At 29.9% G+C, this 24015-nt stretch overlaps 3 protein-coding genes across 4 annotated transcripts; 1 reads left to right on the top strand and 2 right to left on the bottom strand.

The window, feature by feature from the left end:
• Positions 1 to 10: 10 nt before the first annotated feature.
• On the bottom strand, positions 11 to 14084 carry LOC136984656 (platelet glycoprotein 4-like). The gene is made up of 13 exons (XM_067281732.1): positions 13801 to 14084; positions 12343 to 12500; positions 10789 to 10933; positions 10177 to 10407; positions 9557 to 9648; positions 8477 to 8526; positions 6519 to 6585; positions 2981 to 3156; positions 2297 to 2415; positions 2085 to 2158; positions 1953 to 2004; positions 869 to 1015; positions 11 to 367 (listed from the first exon to the last, which is right to left on the bottom strand). Exons 1-13 carry the CDS (start codon positions 13924 to 13926, stop codon positions 128 to 130), a joined length of 1677 nt encoding a protein of 558 aa, XP_067137833.1. The 5' UTR covers positions 13927 to 14084; the 3' UTR covers positions 11 to 127.
• Positions 14085 to 17088: 3004 nt separating this feature from the next.
• On the top strand, positions 17089 to 19726 carry LOC136984730 (multiple coagulation factor deficiency protein 2 homolog). Of its 2 annotated transcripts, XR_010882231.1 has the most exons (5): positions 17089 to 17135; positions 17227 to 17312; positions 17811 to 17897; positions 18446 to 18561; positions 19607 to 19726. XR_010882231.1 is itself a non-coding variant. In XM_067281837.1 (4 exons), the coding sequence occupies exons 1-4, from the start codon at positions 17179 to 17181 to the stop codon at positions 19705 to 19707; spliced, it is 438 nt and encodes a 145-aa protein (XP_067137938.1). In that variant the 5' UTR covers positions 17143 to 17178; the 3' UTR covers positions 19708 to 19726. The 2 variants fall into 2 exon arrangements, 1 of the variants encoding a protein (XP_067137938.1); XM_067281837.1 differs by lacking the exon at positions 17089 to 17135 and having other exon boundaries at positions 17143 to 17312.
• Positions 19727 to 20449: 723 nt separating this feature from the next.
• LOC136984731 (multiple coagulation factor deficiency protein 2 homolog) lies at positions 20450 to 22780 on the bottom strand. The gene is made up of 4 exons (XM_067281838.1): positions 22595 to 22780; positions 21782 to 21868; positions 21257 to 21372; positions 20450 to 20600 (listed from the first exon to the last, which is right to left on the bottom strand). Exons 1-4 carry the CDS (start codon positions 22690 to 22692, stop codon positions 20509 to 20511), a joined length of 393 nt encoding a protein of 130 aa, XP_067137939.1. The 5' UTR covers positions 22693 to 22780; the 3' UTR covers positions 20450 to 20508.
• Between the last annotated feature and the right edge of the window lie 1235 nt (positions 22781 to 24015).

Genomic DNA, 24015 nt, shown 5'->3' with positions numbered 1-24015 from the left:
CTAGTTACGTTTCTCAAATTTATTATAGCCTACTCTCCATTTATTTATATATAAAATATCCAAGGAATTTGTTTGAATTCTCAATATTTTACTTCATATTGGAGAAAATATTTATAGAAAAATATCTTTATACTTCTTGTACAGTATTTGATTGGGCTTGCTCTTGTCCATCACTTGATGCGGCTTCTTCTTCGTCCGTTTCTTCTTTCTTTGTCTTTTTAAATTTGGGTATGGTTAAAATTTTACTAAGTTTACCTTTCAAACCACTTTTCTCCTCTTTCTCTGAAGACTTAGTAGATTTAATGGACTTATTATCGATTGGATGCACCTTCGTTGAAGTTGTGGCCTTTCTGCTTACTTCTTCTTTCTGTGAAGACAATTTAATTTTTGTGTTTTAAATTTGAGATTTCTTTATAATCTCAACAGAAAACTAAAAAACTTAGCTAATATTAAACTGAAATTTACCCGTTTATCTTAAACTAATAAGTATTTTAAGGTGCCATGTTAGAAGCTGTAATAAAATATAATCTAATATTTATTAATTCATATGATAACTGCGGTGGAATCGGGAGAATTTGCATGTAGCTGCATCATGTAACACGAGAAAGGAACAATAGTAGAATATCAAAACAATAAATATCTAAACAAACATTAGCTTAATATTGATTTCTCTATATCTGAAGCTCTTACATAAGTTTTAAATTAGATTTTTGGTCATCTTAATAATAATAATACGGTAATAACTTATTAACATTTCTTTCCAAAACTAATACATGAAGTGTAATGATTTCATTCAGTTAAAATATAATGATAAATTAATTTATAATTCAATAATTTACAAGTTTTGAATTTCGAAGCATAAACTTACCTTATTTAACGGGAAGTTAAAAGCTCTACTTAGCCTTAATAATCCTAAACACGTAACACCGATACCAACTGCTCTTGCAGAATAGATTGGTCCCATTAGCGATAAATATACCACCCATTCGAGACCGGTACCCATTATACCGGTTGTCTAATAAATAAAAAGTTATTTTTATAAATTAGAAGAGATTCATTTATAATAATTTTTTAATTAATTAATTATACTTTATATTTCAATAATAGTTGTTGCGAAAGATTAAGCGCTGTGTCAAGTTCTAAAAAGTAGGCCCAATCTATATTTATATGTCGTGAAAATCGGACTATTTTACTTATTATTTACCTATTTACTAAACTTATTAACCATAGTATTAAAGGATTCGTTACAAAAATGTAAATCCTTTCATTTTTTTCTATTTTTGTACCTTCTATTGCATTAGTTTTATGGTACTCCACTCTAAAGCATTTTTAGTGGAGCACTGATTGAGAAACATTGCTTTTAGTGTAGTGTTTCTCGATTGTCTATGAAGAAAAAAAAACGATACTCCGCGAACCATTACTAAAAAATAAGTTATTGGGCTGAAATTTTTGAAAATTGTACACCTATAAATCGCCACTAGTGTCTGTTCATTTCTCCTTTCTTAATCTCGAGAACTGAGTTAGTAGGTAGAAGTCGAGACCAGATATGGAAAATTAAGGAGCAGGAGGCCCCAATTAACTACATGCGAATTTGTAGTTCAAACCGGAAGTTACGTTATTTCAATTCAAAAATTTTCTCCTGAATGGAGTTAGATAGATAACTTGCATAACTCCATTGTTAACAGGAAAAGTATGATGTACAGGGGCAAGACACTACTAAAATTGAGAGCATTGTGACGAGAAATTGTATTCCGGTATTGTGGCGATGTCGCAATAAATAATTGCTCGTTCTAAAATATATTTGTTATCTTAATTTATATGCTTTATTTTAACTACGTTTAATCGAAAAATTAAAACAATATGATAAATAAAGTAGCATGTTTTCTTTTACTGTTTTAGTATAACAATTGTATACTGTACGATTTCTATATTTAACATGAAAATATACTTACAACGTTAATCCAGACAATCGGCATCACCATATTTTTCATTTTAGAAAGGATTCTGTTTAATTAATAAAATGTAAGAGTTAAGGTATTTTTCGTGTTCTCAAACTAAAAATATGTAAAAATATAATAATTTACTTGAATCTTTTATCGACTCTGACATTCATGTTGATTTGAAGACCGATTTGGACTTGAAGAGGCATAGCTAACATCTGAAATAAAGTTTGAAATTTTACATAAATTTAATAAAAATAACAAAAATTGTTGATTTAAGCATAGTAGTTAAATATAAAATGCAGAAAACTATGTTATCCCTTTATTTAAAAAAAATCTATGCAGCAAAAACTTACAGTGTTTATATGAAAATAAGTCTGGTGTTTGTCAGCATCCGGTGTTAAACCTTTGACCAATTCACGAAAAATAGAATCCGCTCCATAAAAATGTGGCTTTGAAACACTTATCGGTAATCCTAAAACAATAAGAATATAAATAAACCTTTAAATTGAATGAATCTTTGATTGAAGCTGGTCTGCCAATCGTATTGTCTTCCTCATGCGATTTGACATTGTCCAGGAGGGTCGACCTGGATACACCAATATTGTCAGTTTTCCTGTGAATATACGTCACTGTAACACGTCCTCCGATGCTGCATTTCATCCTCTTCCACATCAGACCATCAGTTCAAGATCGATGATATGATGGCATGCGCTTTTGCAGTTTCCTAATTTTTCGTGCTGTTTGATCGCGATTCGTGTTTTACAGAATTTATTGCTATTTTTCTTGTTGTGTATCTACCGCAACAGAACGTATGCTTTTAATATTTATCTCCCCCAGACAAAAGTTTACATCTCGTACTACCGGTTTGGCCTCCACGACCCTAGGCGGTATTAAATACTGTGCATAGGTGAAATATGGTACAGTTAACGAATACATTTTTTTTTTCATTATCCATGATAAATTAATGTAAAAATTCCATTTACTTTTCAAAGCAATAGTCTTTTCAATTATTTAGCAAAGAAGAAAATTATACATACCGAATAAGCATTTGTCTAAAGGAATTGTTCCATTATATTTACAGTAGACAGGTTCCGTACAAAAACACGAGTTAGACTTCATGATGCGAGGACTGAGGAACATTGTGTCCATGTAAAACTTCTTCGTTGGAATACCATAAACGTCATCATTTCCCATGTAGTCTAGTTTAAGCGATCTTTAAATAAAAATGTTTCCTTAATTAAAATTATTATTATTCAAATAATCAAAAACTTTAGAATCTAAAGCATTGAGATATAAAGGATATAAAGGTGTTACACTTATTGCAGTTATTAGAACGTGTATATATACAGCATATAATAAAAGAATTCGAATAAAAAGTTGCGTTTCACTTAAGAATTTCGAAAAATATTCTTAACATTTTAAATTTAAGTAATAAAAAGAGTAAGTTTGTTTGTGTATGGAACGTGACGCGTGAGGATCAGCCGAGGGGGAGGACTTTTTATACGAAACTGTCCCTTATGTAAGTGTTACAAACATAACACTTAAATAAGGGCCAAAATAAAATGATATAGAATTTCACAGATTCGAAAATAATTATCGACTATTAAATTTAGAATACTTTATTTTAACTAATAAAAAGAAGTTTGATATAATTTTAATATGTGAAATGTTTAGTCATTTAACTTAACTTTATATAATCTATATAATTATAATTATAATTTTATTTGCATTAAGGCTAGGCCTTGTTACAGGGGGTTTAATGATTACAATATTTATTACTGTACATTTTATATCCGACAAACAAACAATATAGGCTACATATTCGTTATAGTCATTACATTAATAAATTTAGAAGAACATTAGTTTCTTTTAAACTATTTTAGTTTGAGTAACATAATTGGTAATCAATAATTTTAATTCTAATAATTTAACATACATTTTTTAGTTCTTTTACAATTTGAATAAAATAGTATTTTTTAATCTATAATAAAATTTAATCAGTCTCTTTGAATAAAATGGAAACAGTTGAAATCTATTTGTTTCGGCTCGAATTGCATATCCAGGAACAGATCTTTCTATTTTATATAGTTTTCTTAAGTAAATAACGTGAAATTTTTCTAAATCATGTAATAAATCTAGAGCACATATCGGGCTTGCATAGTATATTGAAGGGATAATTTGCAGGTTAAATAGTTTCATCTGTAGTTTTATATTCGTAATTTTTAGAGTTGTACATAAATTTATAACATTGTCTATTGAAGTATTGATTTTTTTGGATAATTTCTTCAAGTGCGGTTGAAAATTACAATTCCAATTAAATGATATTCCTAAATATTTTATTTCATTTACTAAGGAGAGAGAGATTGATTGTTTAAATAGAATGATTTTTCTTGCTTTGGAAGTTTGACATTATTTCTAAATAAATGAAATCTCGAGTTCAAATTAAGTTCCTCTGTCCAACGTTGGAATCGTAAAGCCAGTATAGAAGTAAAGCATTTTCGCAGTGTTGGCAATAAGGCTATTGGACGATAATTTGCAGGGTCTTTTCTGTCTCCTTTTTTGTAAATCATTAATAATTTTGCTGTATTCCAAGTTTCCGGAAAGTTTGCTAAATTATAGAAAGAATTAAATAGTTCAAACAGTACACGTTTTTCCAGATGGTGGTAATAATTTTAAAAATGTCACTGTAATAAGGTCGATTTCCGGTAATCTATATAATTATTAGTTATTGTTAGAAACAATACCTACTTTCGTATTGTATTAGAGTTAATATTCAGTGTAATTCTTTCCCTTTTGATTAGAATTTTAGGTTAATGTTACCTTGGTGCCAAGATGGCGGCTCATCTCTGATTCCAGCAAGGAAACAGTGGGACTCATGTTCTAACCTAACCTATTCTAATAAATTACCATAATTATTAGCAACCAAATTATTAGAATAGGTTAGGTTAGGTTAGAACGTGCATCCCACTGTTTCCTTGCTGGAATCAGAGATGAGCCGCCATCTTGGCACCAAGGGTAACATTAACCGAATTTATAACTTTTTCCCAGCTGTTATAATAGAGGAAATATGGCAATTCGGCAAAAAATGACCCACCAGAGTTTTACATTTTTAGACTTAGGACATCTTGAAGAAATGCAAAAAAAAATTCGGGGGTAAGTTCTATATGTATGAGTACGTGTGTGTGTGTATGGGGTGCACTATTTTGTTCACCTTCTTTGAAGCTTAATAACTCCTGTGCATTTTGTCGAAAATTTCTGAAATTTTGTGTATTAGGAGGATTGATGCTATTAAATTTTGATTGTTAAAGGTCGAGGAGTAGGAAGATAAAGGGAGTCGTGTGTATCTCCAATAGGATCGGACTTCATGACGATTTGACTCGTTATTAGCATTTACAATTTTTTATTAAACCCATTCCTACCCTCGAAATTAGGTTTTTTTTTTGCCATTTTATAATAATTAAAAATATAAAATGTTTTTAAAAATAAAATATCATAACAGATGTTGCCGGGAAAGTTAAGCAACTCGTTGCTAGATTTTTAGTAATAGACCTATTATGCACGTAGTAATTGTTATGGTTTTGCTCGGCAAGAAATCCATTGTCTTAATTTTTAAACTATAAAAGTTTATCTTTTACGTCTTTTTGTCTAAAAATATTTCATTAAGATTAAACCTTTATATACACTCTTTTAATAGATTCTTTTAATTAATAATAATTAGAATAATGTAATTAAAAGATTATTGTAATAATAATTTATAATTAAATTAATTATCTAAAGTTCACACTTTTACATGATTTTTTTGCTTTTACAAAATATCTTTTTCCTCCAATTAATGAAATATTTATAGAAAAATTGATATTTGTTATAAAATATTCCACATTGAATCTTACATAACAATTCGATTATCGATAAATTATAGAACTCCGTTGCATGGAGTAATATTTTTATACCTAAAATATATCTACAATAAATTACAATTTATAATTATTATACTGTTAAAATACTAATTAATTTCAAATTTTACAGTTTTGTTGGTGTTCGAAACTCTGGTCTTTTTTTAATTTAATGATCCAGTTGTATAAGTATAGATGCATTAATATTGATGGATCTAGACCAGCGGTCTTTAAACTATTGAGATTTAAGGACCAATCTTTAAAGATCAAAACGTATTTGTAGATCAATTATATATATATAACATAAATTTGTATATATACTGTACATATAAATGCATATCACTTCCTTTTTGGTTTGCATCCCAGGGGTTCTCAAATTCCAGTTTGGGAACACTGAACTAATCCTTTAAATTCCATTTCAAATATGTTTCTGAATTAATTGGCTATTTAAATATTAATATGAAATGAACTGATAACTAAAAAATATTAATTTGTGGTTTGGTATAAAAAATATGTAGATTAATTTGAATTTTTTAACACTCAACTTTTAATAATAAGACTTGAACATAAAAATTATACAACGTATATACTGGCTTTGTAAGTAGTATGGATTGACAGTTTTATACATTAGTAAATTGACATTTAATATATAAAAATTTTAAAGTTATATTTATTTATTTACCTGCAAAACTGAGGGAAAAAGAAATATTGAATTTTTCTTCTAATTGGATATTTAAAAGTAACGCCCTCTGAAAAATAATCAATTAATTATTTCTACTTAATATATACAATATATGTTAATTTTAACTAATTATGATAAAATATTATAAACGAGTAATTATTTATTGTGACATCGTCACAATGCTCTCAATTTTAGTAGTGACTTGCCCCTGTACATCATACTTTTCCTGATAACAACAGCCATGCCGATTATCTATGTAACTCCATTCAGGGGAAAATTTTTTAATTGAAATTTACGTGATTTCCGATCTAGACCGGAAGTTCATATACTTAATCGGGGCCTCCTGCACCTAAGATTTCTAAATCTGTCACAACTTTCATCTATCTAATATCATTCTCGAAATTGTGGAAGGAAGGACATAATCATGCATAATAATCCCTTCAATGCTTATAACTATTTTTGTATCTAGTATTGAAACTTTATATAATTAACTATGAAAAGTATATAAGCATCGATAACTGTTTTTGAAACAGTTATCGATTTTTTAATAACGTTTGTTTATTTACCATATATAAAGATATAAAATTTTAATAACAAATAGTAAATATGAATACTCATATGATGCATTATAGTAGTTTTTAATTATATAATGTACGATAATTAAAATAATTTTATGATTTTTACTGTAAAAACTCCTTTACAAAACTCGAAAATTAGCAAAAGTATTGAATAAATCAGAATGAAGTACCTGTACAGTGCGTGACAGCTCTAACAGTGTTTACTTTTAAAAAGTTTTCGATAAAAGAATATTTGCTCAATATTGATTTATTTATATAAATTATAAGAAAAACCATTTAGTAAACATTATTCGTGTTTGAGCTGCAATTTTTAAAAATTGCAGACTTATAAATTTCCACTTGCATTCGTTTGTTTGTCTGTCCTTAGCCTCGACAGTTATGGCAGGAGGCCTCGATTAACTATACACGAACTTCCAGTTTGGACAGAAAATCACGCTATTTTAATTCAAAAATTTTCTTCTGAACGGAGTTGACCGGTAAGACTCTATTGTTAACAGGAAAAGTATGATGTACAGGGACACGATACTACTAAAATTGAGAGCATTGTAACGATGTCGCAATAAATAATTGCTCGTAAAACTTTAAGATTAAAGTTATGTATTTTATTTCTCACATAATCTCTTCTCGTCAGGCAACACACTCTTGTCAAATACAGGTATACCTCGAGTTACGTCGTTTCGAGTTACGTCGTTCTCGATTATACGACGTTTGTCAAAAAAGTATATGGAAAAATAAAAATCAAGTTTAAGTCATTTTATTCGACTTTACATCCGTCCGCCACAAATATTGAAGTCGTAATATCACTAGAAAAGCGTTAAAAGCACATAAAGTCATATTAAAATATGTACATTTACAGTAAATATTAATATAATCATCGTAAATCCTAAAGAACGAAACATGAAAACATCTGTGTTTCTGTGTCGTCGTCTTATTTAGCGGTCTTTAAGTGCTCATTATTGGCGTTTTCCACCGTAGTTTCGACTTACGTCGTAACTACACAAGTAAATTTGACTTACGTCGCCTCTCCTGGAACCAATTACCGACGTAAGGCGAGGTATACCTGTACTTCATCTAACATGCAGAGTAATACCGTACTCTATACTATAACATAAACTCTGTATTAACACTTATATTTCCGCTTAGTATACACTTAAAGTATTATTTCTTTAATTTTTTCCGGTTGCTCGAGTTCCGGTTAACAGAGATTCTACTGTACTGAATCACACATGCAATAGTGATAATGATTAGAATTAGAATTAAAAAAATATTACTACAGATTTTCTGATACAATCTCTATTTTTGAGTATTATATTAAGATTTGAAGACATTGTACTTTTATAATTTAATGAAAGTGATTTATGTAATGAAAAGTTACATTACCGGAGCCATTAATCATATCACAATATTCATTTCCCCATTGAGTCATTTTTCTGAAATAAAATATCTGTAATTAATATATATATATTTCACAATGAGTTATAAGAAAATTCAATAATTTTAGATAAATATTTAAAAAAATTATTTAAAATTCATTTTAAAAGTTTCGATAAAATCTAAAGTCAGGGTGCATGAAACTTAATTTTGGTGCCTGAACTTAATTGCAGCAAATATAAACTATTGTCCACTGCCTTAGACAAGTTCAGTTTCCTGAATTTTCGTAAGAAAGTAATGCTAAATCACATTGTATCTCTTGGCCATTGAACTCCTCAAATGAGTCTTTATAATTGTTAGCTTAGAGAATGAACATTCGGCAGAAGCCATAGTCACAGATATTGCAAGAAATAATAAAAAAGTCGTGATGAAATCAGGCAAGCAGGATACAGGCATACTGTTTTCAATCAGAAGTAGGTATGCTAATTCATTTATTGTGACTATTTTGACAATATTTTTTTCTGTAGAATGCAGTTGCTTTAGGAATAATAAATTACGTTCTTAACAGGCGAGAATTTTTTCTGCAGCTGCATACATTTGGTCCTATTAGGGACGAAAAGAAAACACCATAAAATGTCTCTGTCTACAACTGTAAGATGTGATAGTACTATATCAAAAGTATCATAGAAAACTCCTACTTTAGACCTCCTGTGGGTAGAAGTTAAACTTTGGTCGTCATCAAAATACCGACATCGTTTTCCCACAGATTACTCCTGAAATGATATAGAAGTTCAATTTTCGACTACCGGTATTTTATGGCTTCTCGAATATTTCTCTTTATTGTGAGAGACTTTCTTTGAGTATCTTCTGTATCTCTGTGCTTCTTCTGACTTAAAAGTTTTATTTCTGTGAATATTTTTATTACGTTCAATTTCCAATATCGTATGGCTACTAAGCAGTCATGCCACTACGGGTACCACGGGTCCTAGGTGTTTAGAACCCTGTAAAATTGCATAGGTTTGCACAGATGATATTTACGCCACTGGTTAAGGCGTCAGTTTACCAGTGGCGTAGATAAAGAAGCCTTACCTTTGTCCTTCAAATGCAAGAACTTCTCCCATCGAATAGCCATCTTTGTAACCGGTTGCAACCTCAAATTTCATTGGTGGAGATCGGTTCATCTAAAAATAACAAATCGCATATGTTACTTAATATGATATATATAAATATTTAAATAAATTACAAAGAAATATACAAAAAGTTGGAGTACCATTAGCTGTACTCGCCGCTAATGGTACTCCGGAATGTCCACTGGTTCCACCGCGTACCACTGATTTTAAAAGAAATCGGATTTACAGGCCTGATTTTTCTAACAATTTAATTCTCAGATATTTTATTTAAATGTATTTCGGATGTGAATGCTTTCCGGTCCCTCTTCAGTAAATGCCGCAATCGGCGATAGAGCCTACACCAATATTTCGGACTTTTTAATTGATAATTATATCGTCTTTTGAGTAATCTTTGAACTCTGGTGAACATCTGATTCGAAGGACATAACATTTCGGTTTATTCGTCCGAAAAATCTCTTTTAAGTGGTTATAGATATGAAGAAATTTATGTATTAATTATAGAAGGAATCTGAATATATAATAATTATTTGCAAGACGAAATTGCCTTACAGTTCTCATTATCACAATGCTTCCACTTACCAGGTAAAGAATATTAACGGTTCCATTTTTCAGAACAGCGTCAAAAGTGTCTTTAAGGAAACTCATAAATGGTTTTTTCGCTAATGAATCTAGAAACTGTACTTTTAATCCTTCTGCTATTAATCCTCTGACGGTGGTTTTCTGAATCAATGTCTCTTCTTCCATAATACTGTTGAAAATACCACTTGTAAGAAATGCTAATCCCGATTCTTTTAATAAACTAGCGGCACCCTACAAAAGAAATAATTGAAACGGTAAATAAGATGTATTAAATTTATTTCTGAAAACATAAATATGGGTCCACCTAATCAACAAATACGAATCGTGATATGGGTTTATATATTTTAATAATATGCAGAATGTAAAACGTAGCGTAATGTATGGATTATTTGGATATTATTAACCTTTTTCTCTAATCGTGGATCATGGACACCCACCATAATTTAAGCTACATAAAGCATTATAATATAATTAACTCCAAAACTTAAGGACTAATACTTCTATTCGTGTACAAATGCCGTCCGTTCTTAAGTTTTGGACACGTGTATTAAAACATTAAAAATTATGACATCACACATAAAATAGCTTTTTAAGTTAAAAGTCTATACTTACCACAGCGGGCATATTAAGGAGATATATCGTTTCGTTCACTGATTTATGTGATAATTCATCTTCCACAAAAAATGCTAACTCCTGTTTATATTCAACTGATCCTTCATCTTTATTCCATTTATACACGGTTTTCTTCATTTGAAGCCTAAATTATTAAATTTTCAGGTTATTTTATTAGATTTTATTACTATAGTGCAGATAAGTTGGCAGCCAATCTCATTATTCTAAAAATATTGTCTTTGTAATCTTCTACAGAAGATCAAACTCTCTTAGAAGAGAAGGTGGTCTTCTTTGAAAGATTTTAATGTAACTTATATCTATGAAAGAAAACCACACTGCTGCCCATTGAAATTACTATACCATATTTATTTTACACATACAGTATAATAAAAGGAAGACATGATCACATCGATAGTTAATCTTGGGGTACAGAGCACCCAGCATGTTGTGCTTTTCATTCAAATTTCGAGTTTGTCGCTTACAGCCTTCATAATGTAGCAATTTTAATGGACAGCAGTATATAATAACTTTTAATAAAAAGAACAGATTTGTTCCTAGTTAGCTTTCACATATATTTAAAGTTCAAGTAACCAAGTAAAGTGCAATAGAAAAATTCCATTACGATACCGTTTTGTGGGTTACTTTAATATTCTAAATCAAATTTCTTGCGGAAATGTAAAGATAAGAATGCCTTATTTTACTTTTTAATTTCATGAATTCATAAATGAGAAATGGGTTTATGGTAAACTTAAAGAATTTTTATGACTCGCTCGTGACATAAGAGATTTGAGAGGAAATCGATTCAAAATCAATATAATTTTTCGGTTTAAGATCTTTGTTCTGCCATTAGAAAAATTAAAAGTTAATTCTATCAATTGACTTTTACGGGTTTCTTTTTATTATCGGCACTTAAGTAGCGAGTTAAGCAATGTGTTAAATGCAATCAATTGTACTTAATTAACGAGCTAACAGAATGATTATCGCTCTAGTAATGTAGTAAATATTTAAGAATGGTCATAACATTATCCAACTTGATTTGTTGGATAATGTTATGACCAATTTAATTTAAAACTATTTACTACAACAAAGAGAAATTGCGACAATATATTGAATATAAATAAAATAATTAATAACAAATTGCATTAAGCGTAGCTTAATTTTTAAAAATAAATTGGTAACAATCAATATAACTATGGGCAAACTTTTTTGTTTTTCGCTTCCATTCCTCGTGGGCCTTAAGAATGGTTTGGCCAAGCTCATAATGAAATTGGCTGGGTGTTGGAATGTTGACCTGACATATCCGCGACGGACTGAACATAAAATATTCCCCAGATCCGATCCCGGATTCCCAAAATTGGTAGGCTAACGCCTAAACCGCCTCGGCTATTCGACCGACAATAGGCAAACATTATAAAAATTCTGATTTGTTAAATTGAGATTAACAAAAAAATCTATGAAAATTTATATTAGGCTAGTCCTTACACAAATAATTTATTCAACACGTATTAAGTAAAAAAGTAGCCTATTCGCCCGAAAGTTTAATATGCAACTTACTGCAAAACAAAGGGTCCAACTTCTTTAAGTATAGGAACTTTACCCTGTGGTACATCGTCAGGATTAGTAATGTTGAACATGTAAATTTGAACAAAAAGTCCCATCGGTGGATTAGCCCAGTTTTCGACTATAATATCGCCTTCTTTTAGCCTCATATTCTAAAAAAAAAAAATGATTTTATATTACAAAAAGGGTACATTATTAAAATATTAAGAAGAACTTAACATTATAATATGACTTTAAATACAGAAAAGAATTTATAATTATTGCAATATTTGCCTTTGATATTCTGTAAAATTAAAATATTTTAAAATATATTACATTAATTTATTTTCCTAAATAACACAGTAAGTTTTTGACACACAAAATAATGTTATATATATAGATTTTAATGTCTTATAAGGAAGATGGAAACTGAGAAAGGTGAGATAAGAGGTTTCACCCTTCTTCAAAGCCATAAAAAAATATATATAAAGAAAATTAATAAAACAAATGTAAATAGATCTTATCACCCATAAAAAAACCTTTAATTTCTAATTAATATCATTATATTTTTTACTTAAAAAACTAAATTTGTATTGAGTCGTGCCAAATAGCTCCATTGGTCTCTTATAACTGGATCTATTGGAAACTAAACACGTAAATTTGTTTAGTTTGCATTTAAATTCTTATATTAATAAATTTATTAATATAAATTATAATTAATTCTTTAGAAATAAAATAACAAAAGAAATTATTTTATTTATAAGGAAAGAATTAATTATTCAAATACACTATTTCTTATTAACCTTTACTAGTGATATGGATAAACTTTTATTTTGTTGATAAATTTTAAGAATGTAACAATAATATCCATAAATATTAGGCCTATAACAGTTCATAAACAATTAGGTTTTAAAATAATATAAATTTTACGAATAAAATTAGAATTATCAAATTATATACAATGGACCAACAGAGCTATTTCTCTCGGATACCTGACAAGGAAAGGCCACAAAATTCATAATATCATGTGATATAAATTAAAATTTCTTTCTATAAATGGTAAAAAGTCTGTTTTTGTTCGTTTTATTCATTTTTTTCCTCATAATTTTATAGTTTTTGAAGAGAGATAGGGCCTCTTTGCTACCGATTCGAGCTCCATCTCATCTTTCTCAGGTCCTGCTTATAGATGCTATCATTTTATTATTATCCTACTCTTAATTATTAATTATGTTGGCTAAAGATATCATATGTAAACGTTATTAATGAAAAGAGTTTCTATTCGATATTCTTCAAGCCTGTATGATGTTGAATTTAAATGATTTATATTAAACTAAATATTAATCTTACTAGAATTATTACTAGCAAAATATTTAATATTATAAGTCGAGAAATATATTTTTTGATTAATATGATATAATTCTTATTCTTATTCTTATTATTTTATATATTCAATTAAGGAATATAATAATATACCTGCTGAATTATAAACTCCATTAAATCCTTAAAGTAGAAGAAAGTAATAGGACCCATAATGACCATTAAAAATCCATAATAACCTTTCTTGAAAACTTCTTTCTCTTCGGCAGTTTTTTCAACCATTTTCGAATTTAAAAATTAAGCATTTTTGTAGAGAACGTTTTAGTTTCTCATATTCAATTCTAAGACAAAATGGCGACACCGACTGAAACTCCTGCAACGTTATATAACGGGAAAGAGCAGATTGCACGCAACCTGAGAAAACAAACAAATTGCTTAATATCATAATTCGTACTGATCAATTCTCACTCGTCCTATATTAATAAAATATATTCTAAATCAATTATTTTATGAAAATATATTATAAGATTAATCAGATTTGTGAAATTAATCGCATTGAAACACTTTATTAAATATTAGTCTCATTTAATTAAAGTTTCCTTGCTTTTATTTTTTATTAAATATAACGTGAAAAACAAAATAGTTTTATATAATTAAATAAAACAGTTAATTTTAAGCTTGACCATTATAGAATTGGGTAGTTAAAAGTATGGGTTCGATAGGGTAAGGCAACGCGACACGACACCCATCTGCCAGATCACATGGCCCACCAGAGTCCAAGTTGTTAATGAGTCACATAAGGCAAATAAGACAGTTAATTACCTCAAGCTTTATTTATTGTAATACCCTACTTATTATAGCTAATAACAGCGTTTTATAAATGCACCCAGATACGTTAAAATATCTTAATTTAGAAATTTAAAAACAACGAGCAATTATTTATTGTGACATTGTCAAAATGCCGGGCTGCAATTTTTAATCACATTTCTAATTTATTTAATTTTAAAAATATGCTCTCCACCTCAAATTAGTAATGGCTTGCTCCTGTACATCATACTTTTCCTGTTAGCAATAGAGTCGTGCAGGTCATCCATCTAACACCTTTCAGGGGAAAAATTTTGAATTGATTTAATGTAACTTCCGATTTTCATCAGAAGTTAGTGTAAAACGGGACCTCCTGCGCCTAAGATTTCCATATCTGGTCTCGTCTTCCATTTATCGGACATCGTTTTCAAGTTAAAGAAGGACATACACACGGACGGATGACAGTGAGAATTTATAGGTCTACAATTTTTTCAAATTGCAATCCAAAAAATTAACATTGATAAAAATATTATAAACGTTATTTGTTTTATATAACCTTTTAATTATTATAAAGTTAATTATAGTAGATTTTTATGTGAAGTAAACATTATTAATTGTAAAAAAAAGCGTGAGCAATTTAATTTTAACACAGAGACTAACATTCGATTTTATCGCGATAATTCTTTCTTATAGAATTTTATGATCTTCATATAGCTATTTAATACGCACTCATATTTAAAAATTTAATACTATAATTTATCAATAATATCCTATATCAGTACATCTGTTGATATTATTGATCCTTTTAAGCAAATTCCTTTTTGGTGTTTGTAGAAATAAAGGAAGAACTGTCTATAAATCTGTCTAAAATGACCACTAAACTCACAGTTTTGAATTCCGCAGACCACTATTATGAAATTTTTCTAAACGATACAAATATTCATAGAATAAAGATCATAAAAGTTCTATTTTACTTTATTAATATGAGATTAACTTGTTTAATTTTAACAAATTAGCATAAAGTTTGTTGCTGCTTGTTTGAAATAAGTTTATAGATTCTTGGCTCTTTTCCACGAAAGACAACGATCTCACTCACATCATTATTGGGCTGCAATTTGAAAAAAATGTAGACCTATAAATTTCTACTGTTGTTTGTCCTCCTGTATGTCTTTCCTTAATCTCTAGAATAGAGTTAGATACTTGAAATTCTAGACCAGATATGGAAACCTTAGTGAGAGGACACCCCAATTAACTATATATAAATTTGTAATGCACTCTGAAAGTTACGTTAAATCAATTCAAACATTTTTTCTCTGAAAGGAGTTTGATAGATGACCGGCACGACTCCATTGCTAACAGGGAAAGTATGATGTACAGGGGCAAGACACTACTAATTTGAGGTGGAGAGCATATATTTTAAATTAAATAATTTATTGATTTATTGGCATTATTATTTATTGATAACAGTTATTTCGTGTTTGGACCTTAGATTCTATTTCAAGAAACGCCAATAAGTGAGAAAATTTTGCATTTTTTTCATGATACTTGAGTTGATCAATGTCAAATTGTCTTCACAGACCAAAATTTTTTCACGAACCATGGACCACCGGTTGGTGACCGTTGATTTATAGTGACCCTTCTGGAGCCCTTTATCAAAGCCTTACTAAAAGTCACAAAGATGGCTGAGTCCCAGGGATCTATCTAGTAGCTAACAAAATCGGATGTAAAGAGGAGTCAAGGTTAAAGTTTAATATCCGTTTTCCCTTCTAATACTTCCATAATTGATTATAATAAATAGATTATATATATATATATATATATAATACTAGAGAATGTTTCTGTATTATGGGGATTAATGCTATTAAATTTTGGTAGTTAAAGGTCGAGCGGGTGGGGAGATAATGGGGGTCGCGTATATCTCCAGTAGGGTAGGACTTAATGAAGATTTTACTCGTTATTAGCATTTACAATTTTTTTATAAAACCCATCGTACTCTCAAAATTAACCTTTCTGTCATTTTATAAGGGTTAAAAATATTTAAAAAATTAATAATAAAATATAATAACAGATGGCGCCACCAAATATTACCGGCAAAGTTAAACAACTCTTCGCTGCATTTTTTTAAAATTTATATTGTGTCAGATGTTATATTGACTTGTAAATTTATAAAATCACTTGTAATTCTAAAATTTTAGAATTGAATACATACGTACGCATACCTATCGATACATATGCATTTATGTACAGTACATCTATAGATTATCGCTAATTTGTGTACTAAATCTTAATTTTAATCTGTACTAATTTTAATAAAGTGATTTTTCACATAATTTTAAGCATTTTCAAGATATTATTATTTGTTTAAGAGTTTAATATTTGAGAGTTAAATATGTAATTTATCGAATCTTCCCGTTTTTTCGAATTCGAAAGTTATTTCTTATCAGTAAATAATTGCACAAAACGAAATTATAGATTTAAAAATGTAATTATAATTAGAAATATTAAATTAATATACGTTCCAGAGAGTATTTTTCCTAGAGAATAATAAAAATTTAATAAAATAAACCTATATTTATTGTTAAAACCTAACTAAGATCAGAATATTGACTTATGGGGAAACGACACGTTAATCAAATTTCCTGTTTTCGACGGATAAGGAAGTCTTGACACGTTTAAACATTTAATAGGTTCAAGTTTATTGATTAGAACATAAGAAATTTAATTTAAAAGATGTCCAGGGTTATTCTTTTATGTTTTATTTTATTGTTTTTGTATCAGGTTACGTGTTTTGGCACAAATGAAGACGACAGACAAATTGAGAAACCTCGAAAGTCAAAATTTTTCGATTTTATTAGTGATATAAAGTACGTATCTATATTTAATATTTTAAATAGAAACCGAAATTTATAATAGTATTGTCATTTCCCTTGTCAAATTTCCTATTTTCCTGCCTAATTAACAAACGGAGTGGTAGAAAAACGTAAATATAAAATTTTTATTGAATTCATCTTTAATATTGCGTACTGAGGCAGGTCTTATCAGAGGTCTGCCTCACTATTCAAAGTCACTTGACCCGGCCTCACATTTAGGAGGCCTCAAAAATATTTATTCTATTGTACTTCTCGTGTATTAAGAGTTCGATGAGATAAGACAATTCAACACTTGGGTAATCTATCAAGAGGTATTATACCTTCCGGAGAGAGATAAGACGTGATATTTGTTAATGACCCGGGTATCATCTCATTCTCTCAGGCCTACAACAGAATACAATAATTTGAAAGAATTATCTGATATAAGCAATGCCAACAACCATTAATTTTCGTTGCTTATAATTTAATTATCACATATTTTATTATTTACAGCCATATTAAATTCGATTTTATGAAAATACTGAATATTAAAAATATTGGAGAAATAACAACAGATGATGCTGTGTTTTATTTTCACAAGTAAGTTATAGTGTAATTATTATTATTAAATATGAGTAAAATTTATAATTATTAGCAGGTTTTAATCGAGTTTAAATTGAATTTATCTGTAAATTTTTGGGGAAGGGGGTTAAGAGATTGTATCACACTTATTACATGAACAATTGCAGTAGGTATAAATCTATTTCGAGTTCGAATTTTGTCCGGGTTTTCATGATTTTCCATAAGTAATTTTTATTGTTCCGTCGATCTCAACTAGTTGATCCTATCTTGAGTCAGGTTCGTCCCAATTGGGCATAATTAATTAGTTTATAATGTCCTTTACGAGATAAAGCGAATATTTGACGTAAAATGATAAGAGAAAAGCGAATGTCTTCAATATAAATAAAAAAATTAAATAATTTTTATTGTATCTTTATTCCTTTTATAATTTATTTATTGGATTATAAATAATATAATACTCCTTAATAGAATAATATGAAATTAAAGTAAAATTTTATATATGATAGACAGAAATTCTATCGTGAAAAGCGACTAATCCTGATTTTCTATGCAAAATGTATTTTCAGAATGCACGATTACGATGGAAATAATAACTTGGATGGAATCGAATTATATCAATCTTTTCGTCATTCATGGCCTAATTCCGAAAATAAATTAATTCGTGATGAAAACGAAATTTCAGGTGATCTTCATTATAATTATTATTATCTTAATTAATAACAATTTATTTCCTTTGCAATTAACATTAAACCTTTTTAGATTTCTCCCGATTAAATTAATCCGAACGAGTTTTGTAATGATAGAAGTTTAGGATAAAATTTTTTATTTTGTCTCTTTGTTCTTTTTTTTAAAAAATAACTTTTCAATTATTTAATTATATACGCGTGTAATTTCGTAGTTATAGTTTTATGGGATAATACAATGTAACACGAGGGTAATATAGAAAGCAGGTGTCTCACGGAGGAACTTTCATGGTGACTAAACCCATAAAAATTCCTCCGTCAGGCTCAACCCTAGTATAGTTGAAAAACACTAAAAAAAAAAAAAAAAAAAGAAAGAAAGAAAGAAAACTCCAGACAGCTGACCTATCGTTTAGGCACACACCTGTAACCGGAGCCGTTGAGAACTTGTATGGGGTTCTTCAGGACCCCCTTACGAGTTCTTAACGGCTATCAAACTATCCCCCATTCAAGTTACCTCTTATATATCTGAAATAGATTTCAAATTATCCGGTTAATGTTACCTATGGTTCCAAAATGGTGGCTCGTCTCTGATTCCAGCAAATAGAAGAAAGGAAACAGTGGGGACCTAACCTATCCTATTCTAATAAATTACCATAATTATTACCAACAAAATTATTAGAATAGGTTAGGTTAGATTAGAACGTGCGTCCCCATGTTTCCTTTCTTCTATTTGCTGGAATCAGATACGAGCCGCCATTTTGGAACAATAAGTAACATTAACCAATTATCCTTAGGGGTAGCCTAGGCCCGATTTCATATAGGTTACCCCTGCACTGTTTACATTACCCTCTTTCTAGTTTAGATATAACTACAATGCTGGCCATTAGACATCATGATAAATTCGTTTCTGGTGTGCATTATGGTAGACTAAACAGAAATGTTCTCGGTGTAGACATGGCAATACCAAAAATATAAATAATTATTTGTATCGATATATTTCTATTATATTCTTATCTAATCATGTATTAACTTTTATTTTTTTAGAATTAATCGATTCTTTCCTACTTTTTGACGAAAATAACGATGGAATGTTAACTTACGCAGAATATAAGAAAAAATGGATTTCTACAAACAACGATAATTAAATAAATAAGATTAAAAATATGTTAAAATATATTATTTTTAGTAAAAATTTACATCTACATTTTAAGAAAAGAAAAACAAAATATAGAAAATATTACTGTATTAGAGAAATTAATTTTTACTTTTCTTCTTCTAATTTAATAATTAAATGAAAGGTTAATGTTACCTATGGTTCCAAGATGGCAGTTCGTCTGATTCCAGCAAGGAAACAGTGGGGTGCACGTTCTAACCTAACCTAACCTATTCTAATAATTTTGTTGGTAATAATTATGGTAATTTATTAGAATAGGTTAGGTTAGATTAGAACGTGGGTCCCCACTGTTTCCCTTCTTCAATTCCTGGAATCAGAGACGAGTCGCCATCTTGGAACCATAGATAACATTAACCAAATGAAATTGCAGCCCAATAAGAATATATTGTAATGACGGTTTTCAATAAATGGCCTGCAACGTATTTAAGAAATGCTTTTCGGTATCTGGAAACAGAAGGATTTCTAGATAGAGAATAAAATATTCTTATATTTTTTACATTTATTAATTTGTAAATTGCGAGATTTCGTTCTCTACTAAAAAAAGAAAAGATTAAATGAAGTTTGATTGGATTATCGTGTATTGTTTTGATGCCATTAGCATGTAATGTATAATGGGGTTACTATACGTCCTCTTTTTCCCGGACATCTTATCCTCTTTCGAAGGTAAATTTTAATTTAGGCTGAGTTTTATAGTTCAACAATTTCTTGCAGCGTTTTTTAGAAAATTTCGTTTACACTTTTATTTAAAAAATTCTTTAATTAAATATAATGTTTAATTTAATTTCTTAAAAGACTGTCTTAGTTCTGAATATGATACATATCCATTGTAGTCGGAATCTAGACGAAGTAAATCATCCACAGCTCCTGAAAAGAGTTAAATACAAATATTCATTTTCGCTTAATTCTTAATTGATAAATGAAGAAATCTGAAGGTTAAAAGACTTCGTGTATCAAAAAACTTCGCTGTTAGTGAACTAATTAATATTAACAATGCCTTCTGATCGTACCTTTGGCTCTGTTAATGAATTTAAAATATTTTAAAAACGATAAATCAGAGACTACTACGCATATACCACGTATTTAAATCAATGTATATACAGTAGAGAGTCGTTAATCGGAATCAATTGGGGACTGGGGTTGTTCAGATTAGTGATTTGTTCCGATTACCGATTATGTACGAAAAAATACATTAACCTGTCCGATGTTCAAATTTTTCTCCGTTGCGTGTCGCTTCGTGTTGAATTTTTGTCGATTTTAAGCCTAACGAAAATTTTTATAATAATAATCGAGGCTATCGTATCGTTAAAAATTATTTCTTTATTTTGTACAAACAAAATAAATATATTGAAGAATATAAAAACATGAAAATTATACTTTAGAAGTAAATCTAGTATCAAAAACGTTCGATTCAGCACGACACAGTCCGACTGAAAATTGTGTCGATTACCGGGGTTCCGATTAACGACTCTCTACTGTACTATGATTAATAAGAACCGAATAGGAATTAGACTGTTTTCTACCTATTAAAAATGATTCAGGAACAACTCCACCGTTATCTTCATGAAGAACAGAGTGATTTATCGCTACGATTAATTCGAGACCATCCAATTGTCCATTTTTATCGAAATCGTGTAATCTATACAGAAGAAAATTGAATGGTTATTTTAAATCCAATTATTACTGCATAAAAGGAAAAAGGAATGTAAACGTGATAATATAGGTCTACTGTATATGAAAATATATATGTATATACGCGCGAAATAAGCTATAATTTTTATATTAATGTGAAAACATTATCTATCTTCTAGTATTTAGATTTTAATTTGTTTAATTATATTGCATATTCTGATAAGCCGCGAGTGCGGCCGTGGTAATATAGGCGCTATGTAATATATCTTGCACTCTACACCTGGAATTTTAGAAGGACTACCATTAAAAGTCTGTAATATTAGTCCTGATCTTAGCGACAGTTTGTGTATTCTCATCGACTTACAATATTTTTCAAATGAGGATCTTAAATTAACTATTTGAATGAGTTTACTTACACAAGAAAGTAGAATGCTGCTTGAGTTTGAGTTATATTTCCACTTTCTTCCAAAATCATCAGCTTTTGTATGTCGTCATGAAGATGTCTACGAAAAAAAAATATCCGTACATACATATTTTTAAAATACAATACAAACTTCCACTATATAATACAGTACTTTTAAAATACAAACTTTAAAGAGCCATGAACAAATAATATTTTTGTATTTATAATTATTATACGTATTTGTTTTTTTTTTATGATTTTAAATTTGTAACAGACTAATGAAAGTCTTATTCAAAATGCGCCATATTTAAGTTGGTCCCTGATGCCAAATGCTCTAGCCATGGCCCTGTAATATAGTATCACATAATAGTAAGCAATTGTTATTTTGTTTAAAAACTTGAAAAATTACTAAAGAAAAGAACATTAAGAGCACAAACTAACACCTGTAATCCAGTTAAAAGCTACTAGAGTTTATTGTTACTTGATCCACGATTACGTTAAATAGCGGTACGTGTATCCGAGACCGCTAACAATGTCGTCCGATTCTTTTTGCTTTGTGGGCATTAAGAAGGCCTTTAAATCATGCCCATTACGGATTCGGCCAGGTCTACAATGGGAAGATCGGATGGCGAGGGACGGACACGAAATATTCAAAACACAGTGCCGCTGAAAAATTCCTAGATTTTCTACTGCCCGGATTCGATCCCGAATCCCTCAAAGATCCTTAAACGCTTTGGCCATCTTGTGGTCAGTTACAAATACAGTAAGTGATGTAAAAATATAGTCTAAGTAATAATAGTTAAAATTGTTAAATGAAAAAGCTTACGCTGTATTGCCGATGACTTCATCCACATCTAAACGTTTAATGCTAATACAATAAATCACAGAGAAAATTATCAAAAACACAACCGCCGTTACATTCATTTTAAGAAAAAATTTTCGTCAAGTATAAAAGAGTGTGCGTCACTCATATTTCAATAGAACAGTTTCTACCGACATTTTAAAAACAGAAGTCATTTTCCGGTTTTTTTTTATTGTATTGGAGCAGATGTTTTTCATGATTCATTAACAAATTCGTAACATAGTTTATTGGCTTATTCAATAAGAAAATGTTTAGTGTTTATTTTTAAATATTTATTAATTATAAGGAATAAAATTGAATCTGAAGTTAAAAGTATTCAGGATGTTTAATATTTATCCAGATGCAAAAAGAGATCTTTCCATCGTTGTATGAATATATGGTTATGGTGCTTAGTCCCACTGCGATGTTTACAGTAAAATAAATTCAAATTAAATTAATCAATTCAAAAAATAGATGTGTAAATCGCGTTGTGTTTCCGCTGCAATATGCAAATTTTCCAAATTAAGGAATCAAATTAAAATTTAATCCCGACAAATCACGTAGCAGCATACATTTTCGACGTCCCTGTTAAAGAGGATAGCAAGTTTGAAGCAGCGAGACATAAACACAAATACGAAGTCTGTCCGGAAAGTTCGCGAACTTTGCAAATAGGACTGTTTGCGCTAGTCAGTTTTGTAGCCTTCGAAGTAGTCCCCCGAGTCGAACCGAAATGCACCGAATTCAGCATTTCTGCCATGAAAGAAATGCTTCTTTCGGGATGATGCGCAGCTCCGTTAGCGTATTTTCCTTAATGGCTACAATAGATTCAAAATGGCTACTTTTGAGAGCGGAATTTAATTCGGGAAACAAAAAAAGTTTGCTGGGCTTAGTTCCGTGAATTTGGAAGTTGGAGAACAAGTGGCGCCGAGTTCTTGGCCAAAAACACTCTTATCAGCAGTGATGTGTGGACGGGAATAGTCATGATGCTGTTCTCTCCAAGCAATAGTTCTTCCTCATCGCTTCACGAAGACGTTTCATCACCACCAGATAGTAGCGAGGTTGAAGCCGAAGTTTTAAACGCGAAAACGTGTACGTCGGACGTTCAGCGCCTCTTTCCTGTAAGCCTAGAAGTTTGACAATGGTATTTGGAAAGTCAGTGGAATCATGCTCGACATTTCAAACGCCATTGTCAAACTTCTAGGCTTACAGGAAAGCGGCGCTGAACGTCCGACGTACGGTACACGTTTTCGCGTTTAGAACTTCGGCCTCAACCTAGCTAGTATTCCTTAGTCTTCCCTTCTAGAATAAATTCCTGGTGAATGACACTATCAGAATCTAACGAAACAATGAGCGAGACCTCCACATTCGATCAAACTTGTCGCGCCTTTTTGGATCGTGGTGAAGAT

This window comes from Centruroides vittatus, unplaced genomic scaffold, assembly GCF_030686945.1.
Source record: "Centruroides vittatus isolate TY-2023 unplaced genomic scaffold, ASM3068694v2 contig_926, whole genome shotgun sequence".
NCBI classification, from domain to species: Eukaryota; Metazoa; Arthropoda; class Arachnida; order Scorpiones; family Buthidae; genus Centruroides; species Centruroides vittatus.
Note: the sequence above shows the minus strand (reverse complement) of the source record. Positions and strands in the feature narration are given on the sequence as shown.